Source organism: Drosophila subpulchrella, chromosome 3L, assembly GCF_014743375.2.
Source record: "Drosophila subpulchrella strain 33 F10 #4 breed RU33 chromosome 3L, RU_Dsub_v1.1 Primary Assembly, whole genome shotgun sequence".
NCBI classification, from domain to species: domain Eukaryota; kingdom Metazoa; phylum Arthropoda; class Insecta; order Diptera; family Drosophilidae; genus Drosophila; species Drosophila subpulchrella.
Window position 1 is genome coordinate 16,613,883 of NC_050612.1, and position 20,801 is coordinate 16,634,683.

At 42.2% G+C, this 20,801-nt stretch overlaps 8 protein-coding genes across 8 annotated transcripts; 5 read left to right on the top strand and 3 right to left on the bottom strand.

The window, feature by feature from the left end:
• Positions 1 to 168: 168 nt before the first annotated feature.
• Positions 169 to 2,741, bottom strand: LOC119553526 (transmembrane protein 161B). Its single transcript, XM_037863951.1, has 7 exons — positions 2,582 to 2,741; positions 2,021 to 2,395; positions 1,467 to 1,762; positions 1,150 to 1,407; positions 907 to 1,081; positions 574 to 843; positions 169 to 519 (listed from the first exon to the last, which is right to left on the bottom strand). Exons 1-7 carry the CDS (start codon positions 2,582 to 2,584, stop codon positions 400 to 402), a joined length of 1,497 nt encoding a protein of 498 aa, XP_037719879.1. The 5' UTR covers positions 2,585 to 2,741; the 3' UTR covers positions 169 to 399.
• Positions 2,742 to 2,937: 196 nt separating this feature from the next.
• On the top strand, positions 2,938 to 3,935 carry LOC119554229. The gene is made up of 3 exons (XM_037865059.1): positions 2,938 to 3,188; positions 3,245 to 3,367; positions 3,652 to 3,935. The coding sequence occupies exons 1-3, from the start codon at positions 3,042 to 3,044 to the stop codon at positions 3,856 to 3,858; spliced, it is 477 nt and encodes a 158-aa protein (XP_037720987.1). The 5' UTR covers positions 2,938 to 3,041; the 3' UTR covers positions 3,859 to 3,935.
• A 3,628-nt stretch (positions 3,936 to 7,563) lies between these two features.
• On the top strand, positions 7,564 to 7,854 carry LOC119555429 (cell wall integrity and stress response component 2). The gene has a single exon (XM_037866798.1). It carries the CDS (start codon positions 7,564 to 7,566, stop codon positions 7,852 to 7,854), a length of 291 nt encoding a protein of 96 aa, XP_037722726.1.
• Positions 7,855 to 11,743: 3,889 nt separating this feature from the next.
• LOC119554414 (elongation of very long chain fatty acids protein 4) lies at positions 11,744 to 12,944 on the top strand. The gene is made up of 4 exons (XM_037865303.1): positions 11,744 to 12,124; positions 12,198 to 12,360; positions 12,413 to 12,584; positions 12,643 to 12,944. Exons 1-4 carry the CDS (start codon positions 11,955 to 11,957, stop codon positions 12,942 to 12,944), a joined length of 807 nt encoding a protein of 268 aa, XP_037721231.1. The 5' UTR covers positions 11,744 to 11,954.
• A 117-nt stretch (positions 12,945 to 13,061) lies between these two features.
• LOC119554273 (nedd8-activating enzyme E1 regulatory subunit) lies at positions 13,062 to 15,019 on the bottom strand. Its single transcript, XM_037865125.1, has 6 exons — positions 14,884 to 15,019; positions 14,662 to 14,826; positions 13,961 to 14,606; positions 13,567 to 13,900; positions 13,262 to 13,510; positions 13,062 to 13,203 (listed from the first exon to the last, which is right to left on the bottom strand). The coding sequence occupies exons 1-6, from the start codon at positions 14,949 to 14,951 to the stop codon at positions 13,091 to 13,093; spliced, it is 1,575 nt and encodes a 524-aa protein (XP_037721053.1). The 5' UTR covers positions 14,952 to 15,019; the 3' UTR covers positions 13,062 to 13,090.
• An 85-nt stretch (positions 15,020 to 15,104) lies between these two features.
• Positions 15,105 to 17,319, bottom strand: LOC119554276. The gene is made up of 2 exons (XM_037865127.1): positions 16,746 to 17,319; positions 15,105 to 15,562 (listed from the first exon to the last, which is right to left on the bottom strand). The coding sequence occupies exons 1-2, from the start codon at positions 16,792 to 16,794 to the stop codon at positions 15,513 to 15,515; spliced, it is 99 nt and encodes a 32-aa protein (XP_037721055.1). The 5' UTR covers positions 16,795 to 17,319; the 3' UTR covers positions 15,105 to 15,512.
• Positions 15,516 to 16,293, top strand: LOC119554274 (CCAAT/enhancer-binding protein gamma). The gene is made up of 2 exons (XM_037865126.1): positions 15,516 to 15,660; positions 15,803 to 16,293. The coding sequence occupies exons 1-2, from the start codon at positions 15,544 to 15,546 to the stop codon at positions 16,025 to 16,027; spliced, it is 342 nt and encodes a 113-aa protein (XP_037721054.1). The 5' UTR covers positions 15,516 to 15,543; the 3' UTR covers positions 16,028 to 16,293.
• A 413-nt stretch (positions 17,320 to 17,732) lies between the features above and the next one.
• On the top strand, positions 17,733 to 20,731 carry LOC119553314. Its single transcript, XM_037863640.1, has 3 exons — positions 17,733 to 19,547; positions 19,699 to 19,856; positions 19,953 to 20,731. Exons 1-3 carry the CDS (start codon positions 17,920 to 17,922, stop codon positions 20,654 to 20,656), a joined length of 2,490 nt encoding a protein of 829 aa, XP_037719568.1. The 5' UTR covers positions 17,733 to 17,919; the 3' UTR covers positions 20,657 to 20,731.
• Positions 20,732 to 20,801: the final 70 nt, after the last annotated feature.

Sequence of the window (20,801 nt, forward strand, 5' to 3'; positions counted from 1 at the left end):
TATAAAAGAGATGAAGTTTTGAAGTTCATATAGGAATTAGAACTTGTGCCTCAGTGGATTGAACATTGAAAAATCAAATTCCAAAGTCTTAAGCGAGAATATTTTAGGAATAATTAATGATTCATGATAAGCTACTTATTTTTTGATTTTTTTAATAATATAAATATCTTAGTTTCAGATTATCTTTTATTTACTTTGGTTACTCTCAGGGCAGCCTGGTTTAAAGTCTTCGTTACACACAAACAATGAGTAAAGTATTATTATTTACAAAACATGGTGAGAGTCAAAGTATTCGCCAGATGAGTAGAAAACAATATTAATTGCATGTGCGATACAATTCGACTATAAAAGAACAAAGTTCTACTACTATAAGGATTCCAGGTGTATATTTAAATGGCCTTAGGTCTTGTTGAAATATGACTGGTAGACAATGCCCAGAGATGAAGTGGCGAACAACGTAAAGTAGCTCCACCAGGTGGCAAAGCCAAGAAAACCCTTGTACACCTCTGTGGAAAAGACCTGAAAATATCAGGGGTTAGGAACCGTTGTAACAGGCAGAAGAAAAGTTCTTACGTTTTTCAAGCTGCTGAAGGAAGCCTGTAGAGATTGCGCCGACTCGAGGATATTGAAATCACCATCTCCTTCAGACACTGCACCACCAGCTCCCGCTGGCTCCACTTCGCTAGCTGCACATTCGTGTTGCAGGACGCCGCTTTCCCGGAAGATTCCCGCCCAACTGAAGCCGCCCAGACTCTTGTACATTAGCGTGAGATAAAGGCACAGAATCAAAGGGGCAGCAAATTGCAGGGTCACAACACACAGATAATAGAAAATCGACGAGATCTGCAAACGAGAAAATGGATAGATGAGATCCTTGATCGTTTTTCTACATTAGTTCTGCCTCGCCTTCTGCTTGAACTCAACATTGGTGATCCGACCGGCCTCCTTGCGCAGATCCAGGATCTTGTCGTGGGCTAGATTCAGGTACGACTGCAGATATATGGGCATCAGGGCAAAGCGGACCACCACCACTAGGATCACCAACAGCAGGCGAAGGGTCTCGAAGACGTGTGGCTTCAATCTGCAGAAACGAAAGGGAATGCTCGGAGCTATAGTTTCAAAGAAAACAGAGGGAGAACTACTGCTTACAGTGGCTGTTGCATTCCCTGGAACACGCGCACCGTCAAGTAGTCGCGGCTAATGGGGCGTATCCACAGGATGACCAGGATGAATGGCAGCACGAAGCTGAGATTCAGAAGCACTTGCAGCAGCTTATTACCGCGGCAGTACTTCAGCGAATCCCAGTGCATCTTGGCCATCCGCAAGCCGGGAAAGGTAAACAGCGAACCGAGCAGTCCGCATCCCATCGCCAAAAAGAACTTGACCACGATTTTGGAGGCGGGACCACTGCAAAAATAAAATAAAACTGAGCGAACAATTCGGGGCTATTGAGTCGACAAACTTACGACGATGGCAGGCCCTGCTCGGTGAGGAACTTGGAAGCACTAGCATTAAAGCTGGCATAGGCATCCTCCAGTCCCGTCTCCAGGATCCGTTCGTCCACGATCAGCACGATCATTGCCACCAGCAGGTAGACCAGGCAGGCTACAATCACCATCGATCGCTCGCCGATTGACTCCTCACTTTGAAAGTAGAGCACCGTGAGCGAGGAGAGCAGCTTTAGGGCAAAGAAGATGACTAGCAGGCACCAGACCATGCTGAGGTTGATCTCCTGGCGCAGTGGGTAGTAGAAGTGGAAGAGCTGTGGGCGGCAAAACGAAAATTATTACATTGTTCGCATTCTGGAAACTAAATTTCTACAAAAAGGACATTATAGTTATATTATCTGAAAAATTATACAAATGTGGCGTTCGTGGATGCTGCAGACAACTCTTCTACCTCTATGGATATTCGGAATACGCTTGGATGGAATATTAGTATATATGCCGCGTACATCTTTGAAGCATCAGCGATGGCCAACATTCATCCATAACATCCATTCGTTGCACCTTATGCCCACCTCGGAAACCACGTAGACGATGCCAGTGTAGACGCTGAAGTCCAGCAGCCACTGGTATTCGGTGAAGTATCGCAGGTGGATCACATCCCTCTCGAGAACCGGTGATGTCTGCAGCTCCACTTCGATGCTGCGCGGTATGTGGAACTGTCCAGATCCTCCAGTTCCCGACCCATTTGCCTGTTTGTTACGGCCACCCTTCGGCGGCTTCTCCTTGGGCACTCCGCCACGGGATCGCAGCTCGTCGTCGGTGGGATGCAGGTAGCGATGCAGGCCGGTGCGGCACAGGATCCACTTGGCGAAGGAGTAGTGCGGACTCAGCTTCTGGATGACGCTGACCATCACCAAGGTGATGACCAACTGGGCGCCCAGCACAGCCTGGCAAGAGGATAGGAAGAAAATCAAGCATCAGCACATGCCGTGGCTATTTTTGGTGCCCTGCGCTCCGGTCTATTTTTGGTCCATTATTACGACGGACTCCTCATTTTTCCGGGCAAGCCGGTTCGCTTGGCCAGTTTTTCCCCCTCATAGGAAGCACTTTTCAGTCATCTTCACTGAACTCACCATCGCTTCCTATTGCCTTGGACACGTGAAAGTTTCTGAAGTTACAGCTTGTGTTAATTCCAGCGCTAATTAATTCATCATTGTTAATTAAAAGCGGAAATCTCTAACAATTTTCGTCCAAAATTTTCTTTTGTGGGGGCAGTGTGACCGTTTGTCGGATTTTGCAGAACGTTAAAGAAAAGTATGTATAACTTTTTGGAAAACAACTTGGCGGGAGTTTTAATTTAGAATATGTTTTTCCATTTCCTAAAATTGTAATTACATTTTAAGGTTATATTAATATTATATATTCTTTGTAGAAGAGAAGATAGGCGTCACAAGTCAAGTCACTGGAATTTCTATCAAGAAATAAAAATTAAAAATATTAAAACAACCTTCCTTTGTTTTTAGTTTCTTGTTTGAACTTGGATAGTTACTCCTAAATTTCTGTAAAAAAACAAGCTCACTTTTGAAACCAAAAATGTCGAAAGGGAATCAGCCAAACTTTAGTAAGATCTGGGATCTCGGAAAGTGGAATTCGCGGGACATTAAGCACTACAGCTCCATATCACGCATCCAAAAACAGCTTCGCATTGGAAACTGGGAATATCTCTGCCAGCATCCAGAGGTAATTAAATTTGACCCCGTTTTTAATTCTGAATTATTTTTTTCTGGGTTCTTCAGATACGTGCCATTATTCGGGTTATCCTGCACCAGGCCCTCAATGGAAAGCCAAAACCAGATAATCTCCGAAAGTTTGTGGCCGAATTATTCAACTGCGGACAGAACCCGATGCTAGTGCCTATGGTAAAATGAATCTGGTTGACCTATATACAAATTAATATAAAAAAATTGCACAGCAGAGTGCTTTCATTCAAAATTACACGATAGTTTTAAATACCGAAATCTTTAATCTAAATTGTAAGGCCCAATTAACGAACACTTTTGTACAGTGAAGAATAATTTGTTAAGAATGGCAATTTCAGATTATGTATTTATAAAATAAGCAAAAAAGCATACAAATATTACTGCACATGCAAAGAAACAACTAAATATCTAGCATTAATTATTAACCTCCGAACTTTGCATAGATAAATACCCAGTTGAAGTACGTAAAGGATCAGTTACAACGGGGCCGCTGGAGTCAGTTTGATGCTGAGATGCTCTTTATGGAGAGTCCTTCGACACACTCGCTCCTCTCAACGGCCTCCGAGGACGGCAATGTCCATCCCGTCCTCACTTATGCCCTTGTCTTTAAAAAACCCGACGAGTGCGGCATCGATAAGCCCCCATTCTAGAACCCAATATTTCATCTTATCATTATTCAGAATATTGTGAACCGAATCTATAAAATAAATCTCAATTGTTTTTATAATTTATTGTATTGCTCTCTATTTTGGAATCATAGGGTCGACGTTTCGGCATTTTTCTGGTCGTTGGATCATCCAAAAAATGAAAACTTGTTCTTACTCCCTCACATGGTTGACTAATGTGTGCAAAAAAATGTATTTAAAAATTAAAATTTTTTTGGCTTATTTTTAGACCTTTCTAAACGTCCTCACAATTTCTTTAAAAATTACTCATACGACATGTATGCCAGCCATAACTTTTTCAAACCGATTGATTTCCAATCCCCAACTTTGTCAACACTCGTATCTCGGTCTATATGAATAAAAAATTCACGACAAAAACCGAAATGTTTTTAGAGGGAAAACTAAAGTCAGAATTAGAAAAATTCTCAAATGCACCTTATAGGCAGATTAGAGAAAGACCTTAAAAATTTCCATAAAAATGTGGATCGCCCTAAAGACCCTGCAGGCGATCGTCATAATGTCAAGTCGAAAGCAGGTAAAGAGGACCTTGGACCAATCAATTTCGAAATAATATATTTCTAAAAGGTACCCACTTTTTCGTTATAGAACTGGGGATAAGGTATTCTCATGAGAACCTAAAACTTTAAAATATTGGTGCCCTAAAAGTAAACACCGAAGCTGTATCTAAGGTCAAACTTTATTTATCAGTGATCTTTAGTAGCGGGCGAAGCGACGACCGGCTCGGCGCTCACGCACGCGGATGCGCCTCACGACGCGACGGCCACTATCATCGTCATCGCGTTCCCTGCGGCGTCTCTCTCCTTCACCTCGTCGGATGACGACGATCCTCCTCCTGCGGTGCCTGTGGCGATGCTTCCTTTTGGTCGCCTCGGTGGTGGTGGTGGTGGTGGTGGCGGCAGTGGTGGTGGTGGTCGTGGTGGTCGCGGTGGTCGCGGTGGTCGCGGTGTCGCTGGTAGTTGCCTGCGATGACAGGGCAACCAGAGTGGCCAGGACCACCAGGCATAGCGCAAGAATAGGACGCATGTCGACTTCTCTTTAGGCTGGGCCTCGGACTATGATTCTTCCATCTAATGGACCATCTTATATATAGCTGGGCATCTGTAGCTCATGTTAATGCCAGGTCTCCCGTTGTTTGCAGACCAAATACACGTGTGTAACTAGCTCTGGGTTTTCCTAGATCTGGGTAGTTTTGTGATTAGGGTTTTCGTTGTTCTGTTGATATGGTTATTAAATATCTGTTTAATTAGTTTTAGGATTGAAATGTAGACGAAGATACATTATTTAACTTCCCATATCTTGAAAACTAATCCTGTTTTGGTACATAACGTTTTTTAGCCGAATTCCAAACAAAAATCAAGACAATTTTGGTTTTTTTTTTATCGTTATGGGTTAATTTATATGTATTGACGGGACAAATACATTTTAGTTAACTTCTTCTTTAGCATGAAAGCTGGGCGCTACTGTTTTGGGCGGTTTGTGGGTTTTAAAGTAGGCGAGGCAAACTATTTTTTGGGTCAATCGATACATGCCAATCCCAAATTTCTAGCTTTTATAGTTTCCAAGATCACTGCGTTCATACGGACGGACGGACTCGGCTAGTGATCCTAATCAAGAACATATATACTTTATCCTTTATACTACTTTACTACCTGACGAATCTTACTCTACGAGTAATGGGTATAACTATCCAGATCTGGGAACACCCAGAGCAAGTTACATATTTGGTCTGCAAACAACAGGGGACCTGGCATTAACATGAGCTACAGATCCCCAGCTATAAATAAGTTGGTCCATTAGATGGAAGAATCATAATCCGAGGCCCAGCCTAAAGAGAAGTCGACATGCGTCCTGTTCTTGCGCTATGCCTGGTGGTCCTGGCCACTCTGGTTGCCCTGTCATCGCAGGCAACTACCAGCGACACCGCGACCACCGCGACCACCGCGACCACCACGACCACCACCACCACTGCCGCCACCACCACCACCACCACCACCGAGGCGACCAAAAGGAAGCATCGCCACAGGCACCGCAGGAGGAGGATCGTCGTCATCCGACGAGGTGAAGGAGAGAGACGCCGCAGGGAACGCGATGACGATGATAGTGGCCGTCGCGTCGTGAGGCGCATCCGCGTGCGTGAGCGCCGAGCCGGTCGTCGCTTCGCCCGCTACTAAAGATCACTGATAAATAAAGTTTGACCTTAGATACAGCTTCGGTGTTTACTTTTAGGGCACCAATATTTTAAAGTTTAAGGTCCTTCTAAAAGAATACCTTATCCCGAGTTCCATATCGAAGAAGTGGGTACCTTTAAGAAATATTTTATTTCGTAATCGATTTGTCTAAAATCCTCTTTATCTGCTTTCGACTTGACAATATGAGGGTCGCGACATTCTAGCCAGGAACTCCCAGTGTAAGGGGGTAAATTAATAAGATCGTTTAGTGGCTCTCACTAACCTATTGGCAGCTCCAAAGAATAATGAAACGTCGAAACTCGAAGGATCTACGGTCAAGGGACATAATTCATCATGCGTCTTGAGGAAATAACAACATTTTGTCGCTGTTAAAGAATTGTCTCAGTATTCTATAATAATATTACGTTTTATGTTACTTTGTCCTCTAAAATAACTGGGCGTTTAGTAAGTGTTAATCAAAATGTTAATCAAAATATTATAAAAAAGACTATCTCTTGAATTTTTAAATTTTTCTACCTTCGCACAATAGTTTTAATTACGCTTACGGCATCACTTTTATATATAATAATACACCCATTTTAAGCACCCCACATTGTTATTTTGAATGTAAAGTATTTTCCCTTTGTTTGGTGATTATATTATACCCTTGCAGAGGGTAGAAGTCAGAAGATTGTAATAAAAAGTGTTTCGTTTGTCCATCTGTTTCAATACCGAATTCGCAATCGTCATAGCAGATCAAGTTTGATTAAACTTGAAAAATTACATTGTTATGGTAAGCATTTTTCGCCTATAACTTTGATATTATAACTTACCTCGTTAAGAGGTGTTTTTAATTGATATCAGAATAATTGGTCCACTTTCCCACAAGTCGTAGAACTTAAGTTTCTTATGTGGAGCTGTTAAAACTATTTAATTTATTCCATTACCCTAAAATAGAGTTTGAATACGCACACACAAAATTCAATGCTCAATCATTTTTGTTGCTATACTCTTTATAATTTTTAAACTATCGTATTTAAACAAATTACGTTAGGAAATCGTGCGTTATAGCTTAATTCAGGCGAAATGAAATAAGCCTAACGTAAAGACTAAATAAATAGCCCAAACTTATGGTAAATTTGTTGAAGTTTGTACACATTTGCATGACTGAGTGCTAAGCTAACATTCAGACTAGCAATGTTTACTGTTAGTACTTAACAATAGAATTTCAGTCAATATCTGGATAGAAAAGAGAACAACATTTCAAATTAAACAATCCAACAGTAAATATACCAAACTTGGCCCAAAAGTAAAACACGCGAATGCTGGAATAGGAAAATGTAGTTGTTGGCCATGTTATTTCTAATGTCAAATAATAAATCTTAAAAATTTCCACTCTCTTGACGCAGTAATTCAGGCAGTAGGGGGCCTATAAATGGCGTGGTAATAGAATCAAGCCGAACACACTTCCTCTGGTACCTGCAATCGAATCACTTACAAAATGAGGCTCCTTCTCGTACTCACTGTGCTCGTGGTGGCCGTCTTCCTGTCCTCCGTTCACTGCGCCTCCACCGACTCCGACACATCCGACGCATCCGACACATCCTTGGAATCGGCAGAATCTGATGAGTCTGACAGCTCGGAAACAACCTCCACGACATCCACCACGACCACCACCACCACTACCACCACAAAAGCCCCTGTGACCCACAGAATTCATCGCCGAAGACGCCGCATCATCAGGAGAGTTGTACGGAGACGAGAAGCCGAAGGAAGACGTCGACGTGGTTAAACTAAAAAAGTTGCGTGATACATTTACAACAGCTAAACACAGACAGAACAGTGTATGATCATTTTACATACCAATTTTGACGGTCAAATAAAGGCATTTCACATTTTAAATCAGAGTATTAACAGATCCTTAAACTATAAAAACTATAAAAAGAACAGGGTCCTTGATAAAGAACACAATCTAAGAGTAAACAAGTGTTTAAAAAGTCTAGCTTTGTATACTTGCAAGTTAGATATTGTCTCAAACCATTTTGTTTAAAAAAAAAACACCGATAGACAGTGTTTTGCTCTCAGTTAGCAACTATGTAGATTAGGGCAGGTCGATTTGAATAGGGCCAAGATAATTGGGGGAACGTAATTTTTAAGGGATTTTAACCAATATTTAGATCATAAATTTGCCAACATTGCTTAGAACCCTTTAAAGAATAATTTTCGTCATACGATTTTTAAGGCACCCAATTCGACACATCCTAATGCACACGCTATAACAAAATAAATAGAACTTTAGTCTACTTATTTAGTCTTGACACTGGCAGACTTTATATTTTGGGATAGACCTATAATTAGAACTTTTAGGCGGCGAACAAGTCGATTGCATAGGGACTACGTAAAAGAAAATCATTGCGATTTGTGGGGTATAATGAGATTTTGGACATCTTTAATTATACCCGTTACTAAGACCGCTTCGATATCAAAGGACGCAAGAAGTTTAATAAGTCGTAAGGGGAAAATAATCTAGGGACAATTCTGAGCAATATGGCCAAGGAAACTATACTATATTTTCAAAACCACGTTTCACCAGTATTATTTTTGACAGTAAAAATGGGGTTTTGTTAATAAGAACAAAGCCTCATTAAAATCTTTACAAAATATTAAATAATGTGGGCATGTTTTTTGTCATGCAGATGGGTTTTGATAATAAGGACAAATTATTTTACAAAATCTCAAGTATAAGGGTGCTAGACGGGTTTTAGTGTTATAGTCCTTTGTGGGCGCTTACTCAGCTAACAAACTTAAAGCAAGAGCCAGTGTTTGGTCTTTTGTCCAAGCTCACAATAATCCTACCTCTTACATACATTCCAACGAAAACCAAATACATAAATAACAATTTGAAAACATTATGACACATCGCTAATATATATTTTTTAATGGTATTCCAAAACGTGTTAAATAATTATGGAAGCCAATGTGTAAGTGTTTGAAAACTAACTAATACAGCAAATATATAGGATTTCTTTCCGCATGCTTTTGACATAGTGGTAGTTTCTTCTTCATCTTTTGAATACTCTACACCTTCAGGTTCTGGTATGTTATCGTTGTACTTGCCACGCACATTGCCAGGTGGAGAATACCTAACGACCATTATTTTCCTTATATTTTTAGTCCTGTAAATAAATTAGTTGACTCGCAGACATTGGCATAAAGCAGTTCTTACCCTGGGTATTTTGGAGCTATACCCATTCCCATTTCTTTTGATGATATCCATATGAGTGCTGTGTATTTATCAGGAAGAGATTTTTGTGTTTCCGTTAGCCTATCCGTATCCGTAATTGGTTTCGTATCCGCCCTTGGATCATATAAATCTTTTCCCATTTGATACCACTCGCTAACACAAGATCTGAAACTAAACTCGCATATACTTTCTGTATAATGGGTTTTCTTTTCATCCGATATGGGATAAGCAAAGTGATCAATGAAATTGTCACGGTCATCTCCATCATCAGTCAGATACTCGAATAATTGTTGGTCTGGGATATTCAATGTAGCTAGATGCTTTGAGAGAAGATTATTAGGTTCGCAAATAATAGGAAAAATGTTGCTTACCTTTGCATAATCTTCGCAATCTTTACTCAGCTTTTTAGACAAGGATAATTCTGGCGCACCATCCGCTTCTCTAAGATCATTGTGCTCTTTCAAAACATTTCGCTGTCACAACATCGCCCAAACAAATACAGTTGAGCTGAAGAAAAGGATATTTTCTAAGTCGGCAAAACTTTAATTTGATTTACCTTAAAAACAGCCAAAAATAGAACGACAATTTTGTACGGACGCCCATAACGCTAAAACCTGTCTAGCGCCAACATTATTTCATACATTGTAAAAGTGTAAATGGGATTTTGTTTGACTATCAATACACACATACTTGCCAAAAAGTGTTTAAAATGGGCCATTTATTAAAATAACAAGTAAAAAGCAAGTAAAGTGTGCAATCTCGGAAACAGCTGATTTGCAGCATGCTTATCTCCATCTCCATCGCACTCCCTTAGATGAGCAATGGCTATCTGATAGTCGAGGTCGGCGTTCTTTCTTGTTTTTTGTTGCTCCTTCAGGCTTCAAGGAACGGTCTAATCTAAGTCCCCGAAAAAATGAATTTTAATTTATTGTGCAGTAGTAGTATTAATCGCAGGTGGTCTCAATCTGGTTTGGTTTTCAGAATATAGGACTTTACAATGCCAAATATGTCAAAAATCTTCCACGATGTTCCGAAATTACAATAGATGTAGAGGTTGGTTGCCTTAGTAGTAATATGATTTTAGTATCAGAAGCTGATTAAAAATTATGTGAATTATGTGATATTATGTGGCTGCCCTTTTTCCACTCTTTTGACATAAGTATATGTAAATCCCTATTACATATAATCCGACTCCTGATTATATTATATAACTTCTTATAAGGGTTTTCAGTTTTTTTCGTTGGATATGAAATAGTCAGTAGTCTCTCTCTTTTGTTTGTCTTAAGCTGTAGCAATTATAGCAGTCACATAGGAACTGCAGCTTTAAATTCGCAATTTTGCAAAAGCTGGGAAAATCCAGAGCGCGTAACATATTTGGTGTGCAAACAAGCGAGATCTGGCATAGCTCCAGTTGCCCCAACTATAAATAGCTGGGTCCAGTGGCTGCTGGAATCAGAATCCCAAGCCCAGACGAAGGAGAAGTGGCCATGCGTCCTGTTCTTGTGCTATCCCTGGTCGTGCTGGTCGTTCTGGCCACTCTGGTTGGCCAGTCGTCACCGGCAACTACGGCCGCTGCGACCGCTACCACCACCACCACCACCACGACCACCACCACCACGGCCGCCCCCACCACGAAGTCCTCAAAGAAAAAGAAGGAGGAGGAGCGCAGAAGAAAGAGGGAGGAGGAGCGCCTAAGGAGGGAGGAGCGCTTAAGGAGGGAGGAGCGCCTAAGGAGGGAGGAGGAGCGCAGAACCCGAGGTTATCGTCGTATCACAAGGCGATTCCACGTTCAAAAGCGCCGCTACAGAGGCTAGTAAAAACACCCCAAGAGTGCTATTATAAAATAAACTTTGAACTCAGGAAATTTTATTTTTACTTAATTATATTAGGGCGGTGCAAGGAAATAGATCTTATCTCTAAAAGTTAATACGTCCAGATAGAATGTAGTCCAAAAACTCTTTTTTTCGCATTTCGAAGCATTTCAAATTGTTGCAAAGTTTGGTGGGAATCTACGCCACCTAGATTAAAATATACTTATTATCAAAGGCAACAGTACGTATGAGTGATAAACTTTGAGACCCTTAAAATTATTCTTTTCAACAAATGCATTTCGGTATACCGTAAATGCCTTAATGGGCGCCGTACTTTCCATACAAATGGAATGGGCACCCTAAAGTAAGTACCTGACTCGGAGATTTTTGAGTTTTTCCTAAAATCAAATTGGCCTAAAGAATTCGCGACTCAAACGAGACAGGTTAGTTTTAGTTATTATTATTCGCAGAGTGTACTCGGTCTACTAAGCTGGGGTTTATACATGGAACCTAAATAGCCTTATCAATTCTATTCGGCTAGTTCTAATAATTTTAATGTAAATTGAGAGTTAAAAAATATAACTAATCCATTTTGTATTAAATTCCATTAAAATCTGACACAGAAAATAAAGCTTGACTTTAGACACCAATTAAGATGCAGTCATAAAATGCTAAGTAAAAATCCCAGACCTTACCCAACGTTTATGCTCTAGCGACATGTAATTAAATTTGGGGGGTGAATTATATACGCATCAGCGGAACGATCATGGTCAAAATTTGTATATAAGAGGCGAGTGTTGGAATCCAGCCTAGTCAGTCGGATCTGGAAACACTTAGATGGCGTCCGAGAGCAATACTACGAAAATTGGCAGCTATTCGTATCCGTTTGCGGACTTGGCGGATGAGCGGACGCGGAACTGGCCACTGGTTGAGTCGCCTTGGAACGTTCCCGCCCTGCTGGCCCTCTATTTGCTGATGGTGGCCTACGGGCCCAAATGGACAGCCAGGTGAGGTCGCGGTCAACCACATAACCCAACCAGCCAGCCATTACAAACGCCCACCGGCCACCCGGACTCTCAGGTACAAGCCGCTGCAGTTGAGGGTGCCCTTGCTTTGCCACAGCTTAGCCATGGCCTTCCTAAATGCCTATATCTGTCTGGAACTCTTCACGGCAACGCGGGCCCTCGACTATAGCCTCAGCTGCCAGCCGTGTCGGGTGAGCTATAGTCCACATGAAATGCGGGTAAGTTGGTGCTATAAATTAACCAAAGTTATGAACTACAAATTTGAAACAGATTGCCGCCGCTTTTTGGTGGTTTTACATCTCGAAAATACTGGAATTCGCCGACACGGCTTTCTTTATCCTGCGCCACAAGTGGACGCAGCTGAGCTTCCTGCATGTGTACCACCACAGCACCATGTTTGTCTTCTGCTGGATCTTCGTCAAGTGGTTGCCGACGGGTTCGAGTGAGTGCCTCCCTTGAATATCCAGTTCCCTTGTGGTTTATCCCTTCTCTTCAAACAGCTTATGTACCAACTATGATTAACTCCTTCGTTCACATCATAATGTACAGCTATTATGCTCTGAGTGTACTGGGTCCTCGCATTCAGAAGTTTCTCTGGTGGAAGCGCTATTTAACTGGCCTCCAGCTGCTGCAGTTTACCACAGTCTTGCTGTGGGCATCACAGCTAGTTCTCCGAGGCTGCGAGTACGGAACCTGGCTAACCCCAGTTGGTGCAGCCTATATGGTTCCATTCCTATATATGTTCGGTAAATTCTATGTAGAAAAATACAAGGTATCCACAGCCGCCAAGAAAGCTGAGTAAACTAAATTAAAAAGTGTTAACAACAAAAGTCTTTCTTCGTCGGACAGATATGTCTTATTTTCAAGAAACAAATTATTTTAGAGACGAAGAATGCCTTCAGTGTGTTAAAATAACAAATGTTAGGATTCTATGAAAATATGATTTTTTTATAGCTTCAACGTGACACTTTCAGTGGTTATAGCATTGTATATAAAAGTATTATCGATGGGCTTGTATTGTTTGGTAATGATCTTGATCACCTCCTGGGCAGCACAGCCACCTGAAAAGGGTAAAAAAAAATATAACATTGAATTAACATAAGTACGGAAGCTATTTACCTATGAATGCCGAGACTGCATGCAGCTCGGCTCCGCCGTATCGACAAATCTCGTGCAGCACATCGTCGCTGATGGTGGCATGCATGCCCAAATCGCCCAGCATCTTGGCGGCAATGCTCTTCAAACGTCCAATGTCCTGCTCCACGATGCACTCGCCGGGAATGTTGCCGCACTCACTTATGAAACGCTCGTAGGCACGAAGCGCAAAATTGTAGGCGGTTAGATTGCCCTGCAGCTCGTTGTCCTCAACTAGAAGGCATGGTTTGGGTTTTATAGGGTTTTCTAGAATATAAAAAGACCCTAACCTAGTTGCAGCAGGCGACTGCTCTTCTCGTATTCCTCCGCAATGCGAGTGCCCCTTATGACCGCCAATCCGGCCGCTTCCCGGCAAATCAGGCGCACACTTCTCTCATCAATGCTGTCGGCGGGCAGGGCCAGCTGCTTGAGGTAGTCCTGGCACTTGTGGTACACCTGGTCGGCATCCTGCAGCGCCTGTTGTCGGTAGACGTGCTGCAGGGCGATGTACGAGTCCGTGTTGGCCGTCATGTCGGGCAGAACGCCAGGCAGCGGCAGATGGCCCCCGTTCTCATGTATCACAAAGTGCTTTAGGGCCTTCGCCATGATCCAGAAGACGCTGCTCTGTAAATACAATAGAAGTCTTAAAATATACGTGGGAGTGCAGAGATAATCAAAGGCCACCTTCTTGTTAAGCTGTTCACAGGCGTCATCCTCGAAAATGGCTTTGAGGCTCTTGGGAACCTGGCCCGCTCCAAATGCCGTATTGACCGCCTTGATGGCCTCTTCGTGGTTCTCCTCATCCGCCTTCATCTCCTCCCGAATTGTCTCCCTCAACTGGTTCTTCTCCTTGTAATTTCGTGGCGTTTGGGCCCCGTCCGCCTGTTGCTTCTGCCAGACATTCAGGTATTTGTGGAGCACCAGTAACCAGGGCACCTTGCTGGTCACTTCGGTGCCTTCGAGGTGCTCCCGCAGAGCATCAAACGGATGCTCCAGACGCAGATCGAACTGCCTGTTATCCGGATGCGCCTCTACGATGCAGTGCTCCCGTATTTGCAGGCGAATGGTGCCCAGCATACCCAGGGATCGGCAGTATATGAATGGCACATTGACCTCCCACAAACGTTCGGCTAGAAGCAGCAAAGTCTGCTCATTCAGATTGGAGGCGATCACCAAGTCGAAGCTGTCGAAGAAGTTGGGCCTGTTGCCCAATATATAGTCGGCACTCTCGTCCACATAATCGCCGTTTACATCTGGATTGAGTTCCTGGAGGAGCTGCATGCAGGCAAAAGCCTTGGATTTGCCCAGATAGCTGGAGTCCAGGAAGAAACTGGGGGATAAATGGTTCAGATTAATGTTCAAGGGTTATAGGGAATACCACCGACTTGTTGCCCAGATCCTCCTCCTTGACGGTGCTACCATCGGCCACCGTGAAGCCTCCGATGCCAGGTAGGACCAATCCTTTCACAGTTTCACAGCCCACGGCCGTAACATTCACCAAACAGATTGTGGCCGCCTCCAAAAGCGTCTGTCCATGCTCGCCCCACAGCCTAAACAGCACTCATGAAGGTAATTGGCATTCTTTTTATCATCTTTATGGGACCCACCTGATTTGTCTATCATATTTCTTGCTTTTATCCGAAAGTTCCGGTGATTTGGGCGCTGGCGAAGACATTTTGCCGAGACGAGAATTTTGTGCAAAATAAGCCGGTTGCTTTGATGCGCTGGTCAACACTTCTAGCCAATAAAAAGTGTTGTTAAGCGCTGGAAGCCGATTCTTCTGTTTAATTTTTTTATTGGACGTAGTATTTTAATAACACTTATGCAATTTAAACTCTTGCTTATTCAAAACATTTATTGACTGTTACGTATTACATTCCATTTAATTTTATTGCATTAGACTACATCTACGTACAAGAAATCAGTCTTTACAAATAAATTGTATAAACAGTTGATAAATAATAAAACAAAGTCTGAGCAAACCGAAAACTAGGTGTCTTGTTGACAGTTTTTTTTTTTTTTTGAATAACATTTCAAGGCTATTTTGAATTTAGTTTTTCAAATAATTTAATAATACCGCGAACTGGTTGTTTGCTGGGCAGTGTACGCAGCGCGCTTTCCAACACTGCGGATGCAAATGAACAGCTGTTCGTTTTTCGTGTAATTTCACAACAAAACAACATCTGCGTCGCTGCGTTTCCTGCAGCATTTTTGTTAGTTTCAAACCAAATTTAAACTAAATACAGATCAGAATTATCACGGAGAGGATGCCGGCCAAGAGGAGGACTGCAAGTGCGGCGTCGACCAGCAAAAATAGCGATTCCCCGTTGAGTCCACGGTCAGACGATCCAGCGTACCAAGAAAAGAGAAAGAAAAACAATGAGGTATGTAAGTTTGGGATGTAAACAGAGAGCTGGCCAGATGGCCGATACATAGAGATTGGGAAACATGTTGCTGGCGCTGGCGGCCCCCAGAAGTCCCCAAAAATAGATGCCCACTATTGATTTATTATTATTCTCGGAACAGGCTGTACAGCGCACACGCGAAAAGACCAAGAAATCGGCCGAGGAACGGAAGAAACGCATCGACGAGCTGAAAAGGCAAAACGACGCCCTAAAAGTCCAGATAGAGCAGGGCGACAAACATATAGCCACTCTGAGAGATCTGATCATTCAGGGCGAGAAAACGGAGGACGGCCACCGCATCATCCAGGAGATTCTCGCCGGACCGGATCCAGATGACAATGACTAACGAGGAGCTGCTGCTGATTTACTTTATAATATTTACGTACTTTTAAGCCGTATTTACTACCATGTTAGTCTTAACTGTTCAACTAATTCGGTATAGCTTCTCGAATTCCATTAACATTTTTATGTACGATCTGCTCTTAACTTCCATTGGTAACAAATTCTTCAGAACTGGTGAAATGTTAATGATTCAAGAACAAAATATGTGAAGATTTTCAAAACCACATAAAATAAAGTAGTTATAATAAGTCTGTGCAATGTTTTTTACTATAATGTTGTTTCTTCTTAAATTAACACTTTTTGCCAACTTTATACGAATTTCCTATTTCGAAACATGACTAAATGTGGCTTTGATTCACCATTTAATGATAACAAATTATTTTTGTTTTTATTTTTCATTAAATTTGAGTGTTAGTCACACAAAGAAAATTATTAAGATTTTACCCCCTATACTCGATAAAATACAGGATAACAAAGACTTATCAACACCATTTTTATTTATCAGTACCAACTTGTGGGATGGCACCAACAACCCACAACTAAGTCTTTTCTTATCAGTTGATAAATGATTGTTTACGAAAACTCAAGAAGTAATATTGCACCAAAATAGCCACTTAAGGCCCTAATATTATCCCATAGCTCATCGTTTCTTATCAGAACTAGAAAATACACAACAACTTTAACTACTTTTAAGTAGAATTTCCGGGAAAGCACATACTAACCGTCGTAAACGTCCAGCTTTTCCATGTGCAGGCTGAAGACCTCGTCCATTTTCGAGCTATTAAACTAGAACTAGAACTAGTGTGAGAATATCGTAGTGCCTAAAAGATTCGGATGTCCCGTTAAGTCTTGCTCTCTTTGCTATTGATGCAGGCGCTGCTTCCGTCTCTTTGCTTCTTCCGCCGCTCCCAAAACATTGATTTATTGCACTTTTAGCACATTCATTTGATGCACGACAATTCGACGGCGATTTAATTTGGGGTTTTGGCCTGTCGTGTCGAAATAGAAGTTGGATTGTGGCGTTTTTTTCGCGTTCAATAAATTGCCGTCTTCCGCTAATTAGCACACCACCCGCACACTGATTTCCGATCCGATTTCAATTTGAAGTTGCTCACATGGCACGGGGCAAAAACTAGAATGTTTTGTCAGTTTTTGGAGCGTTGCTTTGTTGTATCTGGCTGGTCGGCCGCCGAACGTTTATTTCCTTATTTTTTATTTATAATTTCACGTAACTTATTTTGGTTGTTTTGGTCTCTGTCTCTCGCTCGCTCTTTTTGTAAGGCCAAGGCTTGTTCTCTCGCTCTTTCCCCTCTCTTTGGGTCAGTATTGTAAAGTGAGTAAAGAGAAACAGCTGATTTAGTCGTCGTTTGATTCTTTAAATGTTTTTATAGGAACACCTTTAATGAATACAACTTGAATAGTTTTATTGTAACTTTCCAATCATATTTTCCCTTCATAAAACTCTACTGCTTGAGAAATTCTTGGAAATGTTTAAGTGTAACTATAATGTGACCGTACTCGATTTTGAGTTTTATTAACGAAGGCCCAGGTCACACTTAACATTTTTAAATTTGAAACTTAAATTCAAAAAGAGATGGTTCACTAAAGAAATATTACAGAATAAACTACAGCAACAAAACATTACCGCTGTTTAATATTATAATATTATAATGTTATTAATATAAAAAAACACAAGCTCTTTTGACAACAGTGCCTTTTCAAACTCTATTAATCCCAAAAATACAAAAGAAATAGTCAAGACTACATAAGGAATACTTTTAAATAATGCTACAAAATTTAGTTTAGTAATAATGCTGTTGCCCTTAAAGAACTATCAGTCCGCTGAAGACGACGCGAACCCGAATGTGACCCTCCTTAAACGCCAGATTGCTGAGAATGGAACTAAAACACAGGCGCTGTTGCTTCAGGCGTTCCGCTTCGAGCTGCTTAATGACGCCAATGCGTACCCGGTCCTCCAGGATCAGCTCCAGCGAAAGCCAGTCGGCAGAAGTCACTAAACCTGGTATAGAATCCATAACACCCCCTACAACATCCAATACCTTGGAGAAACCGAAAAAGTCCAAGGGACTATTTTCATTTTTGTTTGGGAAACGAGTCCATAAGTCCAAGAAGGAGGACCTTTTAACGAGCAACAACTCTTCTTTCGAGGAACAAGATGTTAGGAAGCTAATACGTCTCTACTGCAAACATGACAACCTGTACAACCCAAAAAACCTCTACTTTGGTAACAAAGAGATCGATGAGGATTGCTATAATGATATGATGCGCTCTTTTCCGGGAAAAAGCAGTTCGCAACTGAGATCCTGTATCGAAGAGTTAAGGATTCTGTTCGAGCGGGAATATACCATTATTGAAAGAGCACGGAGGATATACGGTGAAATATTGACGCCCTCCATTCGCTACTACAACGAGTTTCTTTTCCTGGTGCCCCATATCCGCAACGATTTCGATAAGGATCATCCAATTAGTGGAACCAGTTTGCTGTCCGCCAGAATACTTCCATCCACGGATCTTAAAAACGAGATGGTCACCACGGAGATGTTGTGCCAAAAACTTACTAATTTCCCTGGTTTTCCTTTAGCTGCGTTTCCCGGAAACGTTTTGCTGAAGAGGCTTAAAAAAACTAACAGGCAAGGGGAATCCCGGGAGGCTCAGGAGGTGGATCAGAAGGAAGTCCAGATCACCGAGCAGGAGAGTCTAGAGAAAGGAAAACCCAGTGAGCATAAGGACGAGGTGAAGGAAAATATCAGTGAGCAAAAAGATGAGGTGATGGAAAAAACCAGTGAACAGGAAAGTCAAGGGAAGGATGAGGAGGATCAGCAGCAGAAGGTCACATTTTCCCCTTCGTCGGAGCGGAAATCCATCGATTACAGTGAAGAAGGATCCAACCAAAATAAAACCACCTCCAATATGTCCACCCAATCATCGTACTACGTCAATGAGCAGAATCTGAAAACCACCGACTTGACCTGCTCCTGTCGATCGGAAACATTATTGGATTCCTCTGAAAAACCAATGGCCTGCCCCTGGCGACCGGAAAACACGCCGTGTGTGCCCAAATGTCGTGGAACAGTTTCAAGTTCGATCCACAAATATATTGCATGTCCCTGGCAACCGCAAAATGCACCTTCCGTGTCCGAAACTAAAGTAGATCCCACGGAATCCGGTCCAAAATCGGATGCCTTGGACGAAACTAAGCCCTCTGCTCAGTCTGGAAATAGCCAGCAAGTGCAGATGCTTTGCGATATGATACGAACCGAACTGAGCACTGCTCCTGATTTTATATACTTCGATGCCAAGTGGCGGATCATAGAGATCTTGAGGGAGGTGCACAAGCGGCAGTTGGTTCATCAGAAAGCCATGCCGCAGCATAATCCACACCGACCGATACCGCCACAAAAGCGAGTCTCTGGAGAACCTAATGTCATGCCCAAAAATCAGAAATACAAATCGGATAGAAACCCCCAGGAAAAAGGAACACCGAGGATATGCGATCATCTGAAGTGCCCGTACTGCTGCCGGAACAACTGAGACAGAACTGAAACCCCATACCTTACTATCAGCAATAACTCTGACCCACTTATTTAAGAGATAAGCCACTAGGGAGAAAGAAAAACTCTTTCTCTCAGTCGCAAAAGCAGTAACATATTAGAGCACCATGGAAATGGACGAACTGATCAGCAGTTCCAAGCTGCTTAAACATTGGCCAAGTTTTCTCCTCTGTTTGGGGTTGGCTTGGATGCTTAAAAAAGCGTTTTATAAGAGGAATCGAAGACCCCAAAGATATACTTTGAAGGAGCCAGTCGAGGAGGGTAAGTATGGTTTATTTCATGGATTCTACTTAAAGTAATCAGTTATTTATTATATGAATAAATATGAATATTTTTTGATATCAACACATTTTGCAGTTGAAGATTGGGACGATCATGATGATGAACTGCAGCCGGCCCTGGAGGAGAAGCCCCATGTGGCCTTTGTCCCCGGGGAGAATCTCAATCCAAACGGAGCAGATCGCTTCTATAAGCTGATTCAAGGACGACGCAGCATTCGCTCATTTAAAAGTCATCCGAAACCAGATCTCAGCGTTATAGAGGACTGCATCCGGGCAGCAGGAACAGCTCCCAGTGGAGCACATACGGAACCTTGGACCTACTGCGTTGTGGAGAAGGCGGAAATCAAGCAATACATTCGGGAAATTGTGGAGCAGGAGGAGTTCATCAACTACAGCCAGCGGATGCATTTGCAGTGGGTCACCGACCTTCGACCCCTGCAAACCAACCACGTCAAGGAGTACCTCACAGATGCCCCGTATCTTATACTGATTTTTAAGCAGACCTATGGATTATCGAGGACCGGAAAGCGGAAGAGGCACTACTACAATGAGATATCGACTTCGATTTCGGCTGGGATCCTTCTGTGTGCCCTTCAAGCTGCAGGACTCTCGTCTCTGGTCACAACTCCCTTGAACTGCGGTCCTGCTCTGAGAAACCTCCTCAATCGCCCCGTAAATGAAAAATTACTCATTTTATTGCCCGTTGGGTATCCAAAAGACGACTGCACAGTGCCGGATCTGGAGAGGAAGAACTTGTCGGACTTTATGATTACATTTTAAGGTTCATTTACGTCTCAGCAATTTACAAAATAGTACAGTAAAGACAAACAGAATTTCTGGTCATTTTGAAAAGTTGGTATTTGTTGGTTATTTATGTTGATGCTTATCATCTTAAGAAATGTATTTCATTATTTTCTAAAATTCA

What these genes read in the sequence shown, in the direction of transcription:
- LOC119553526 (XM_037863951.1), bottom strand. An exon ending in TCGTCTACGTGGTTTCCGAG is followed by an intron (nt 1,763 to 2,020) that starts GTGGGCATAAGG and finishes TGCCGCCCACAG; the next exon opens with CTCTTCCACTTCTACTACCC. An exon ending in ATGTTGAGTTCAAGCAGAAG is followed by an intron (nt 844 to 906) that starts GCGAGGCAGAAC and finishes TCTCGTTTGCAG; the next exon opens with ATCTCGTCGATTTTCTATTA.
- LOC119554229 (XM_037865059.1), top strand. Translation starts at nt 3,042, where the DNA reads ATGTCGAAAGGGAATCAGCCAAACTTTAGTAAGATCTGGGATCTCGGA. An exon ending in ATCTCTGCCAGCATCCAGAG is followed by an intron (nt 3,189 to 3,244) that starts GTAATTAAATTT and finishes TGGGTTCTTCAG; the next exon opens with ATACGTGCCATTATTCGGGT. An exon ending in ACCCGATGCTAGTGCCTATG is followed by an intron (nt 3,368 to 3,651) that starts GTAAAATGAATC and finishes AACTTTGCATAG; the next exon opens with ATAAATACCCAGTTGAAGTA.
- LOC119555429 (XM_037866798.1), top strand. Translation starts at nt 7,564, where the DNA reads ATGAGGCTCCTTCTCGTACTCACTGTGCTCGTGGTGGCCGTCTTCCTG.
- LOC119554414 (XM_037865303.1), top strand. Translation starts at nt 11,955, where the DNA reads ATGGCGTCCGAGAGCAATACTACGAAAATTGGCAGCTATTCGTATCCG. An exon ending in ATAGTCCACATGAAATGCGG is followed by an intron (nt 12,361 to 12,412) that starts GTAAGTTGGTGC and finishes AATTTGAAACAG; the next exon opens with ATTGCCGCCGCTTTTTGGTG. An exon ending in GTGGTTGCCGACGGGTTCGA is followed by an intron (nt 12,585 to 12,642) that starts GTGAGTGCCTCC and finishes CTCTTCAAACAG; the next exon opens with CTTATGTACCAACTATGATT.
- LOC119554273 (XM_037865125.1), bottom strand. Translation starts at nt 14,951, where the DNA reads ATGTCTTCGCCAGCGCCCAAATCACCGGAACTTTCGGATAAAAGCAAG. An exon ending in GAGGAGGATCTGGGCAACAA is followed by an intron (nt 14,607 to 14,661) that starts GTCGGTGGTATT and finishes TTTATCCCCCAG; the next exon opens with TTTCTTCCTGGACTCCAGCT. An exon ending in CAGTCGCCTGCTGCAACTAG is followed by an intron (nt 13,511 to 13,566) that starts GTTAGGGTCTTT and finishes CATGCCTTCTAG; the next exon opens with TTGAGGACAACGAGCTGCAG.
- LOC119554274 (XM_037865126.1), top strand. Translation starts at nt 15,544, where the DNA reads ATGCCGGCCAAGAGGAGGACTGCAAGTGCGGCGTCGACCAGCAAAAAT. An exon ending in AGAGAAAGAAAAACAATGAG is followed by an intron (nt 15,661 to 15,802) that starts GTATGTAAGTTT and finishes TTCTCGGAACAG; the next exon opens with GCTGTACAGCGCACACGCGA.
- LOC119554276 (XM_037865127.1), bottom strand. Translation starts at nt 16,794, where the DNA reads ATGGACGAGGTCTTCAGCCTGCACATGGAAAAGCTGGACGTTTACGAC. An exon ending in AAAGCTGGACGTTTACGACG is followed by an intron (nt 15,563 to 16,745) that starts GTTAGTATGTGC and finishes CCGCACTTGCAG; the next exon opens with TCCTCCTCTTGGCCGGCATC.
- LOC119553314 (XM_037863640.1), top strand. Translation starts at nt 17,920, where the DNA reads ATGGAACTAAAACACAGGCGCTGTTGCTTCAGGCGTTCCGCTTCGAGC. An exon ending in AGGATATGCGATCATCTGAA is followed by an intron (nt 19,548 to 19,698) that starts GTGCCCGTACTG and finishes AACATATTAGAG; the next exon opens with CACCATGGAAATGGACGAAC. An exon ending in GAAGGAGCCAGTCGAGGAGG is followed by an intron (nt 19,857 to 19,952) that starts GTAAGTATGGTT and finishes CACATTTTGCAG; the next exon opens with TTGAAGATTGGGACGATCAT.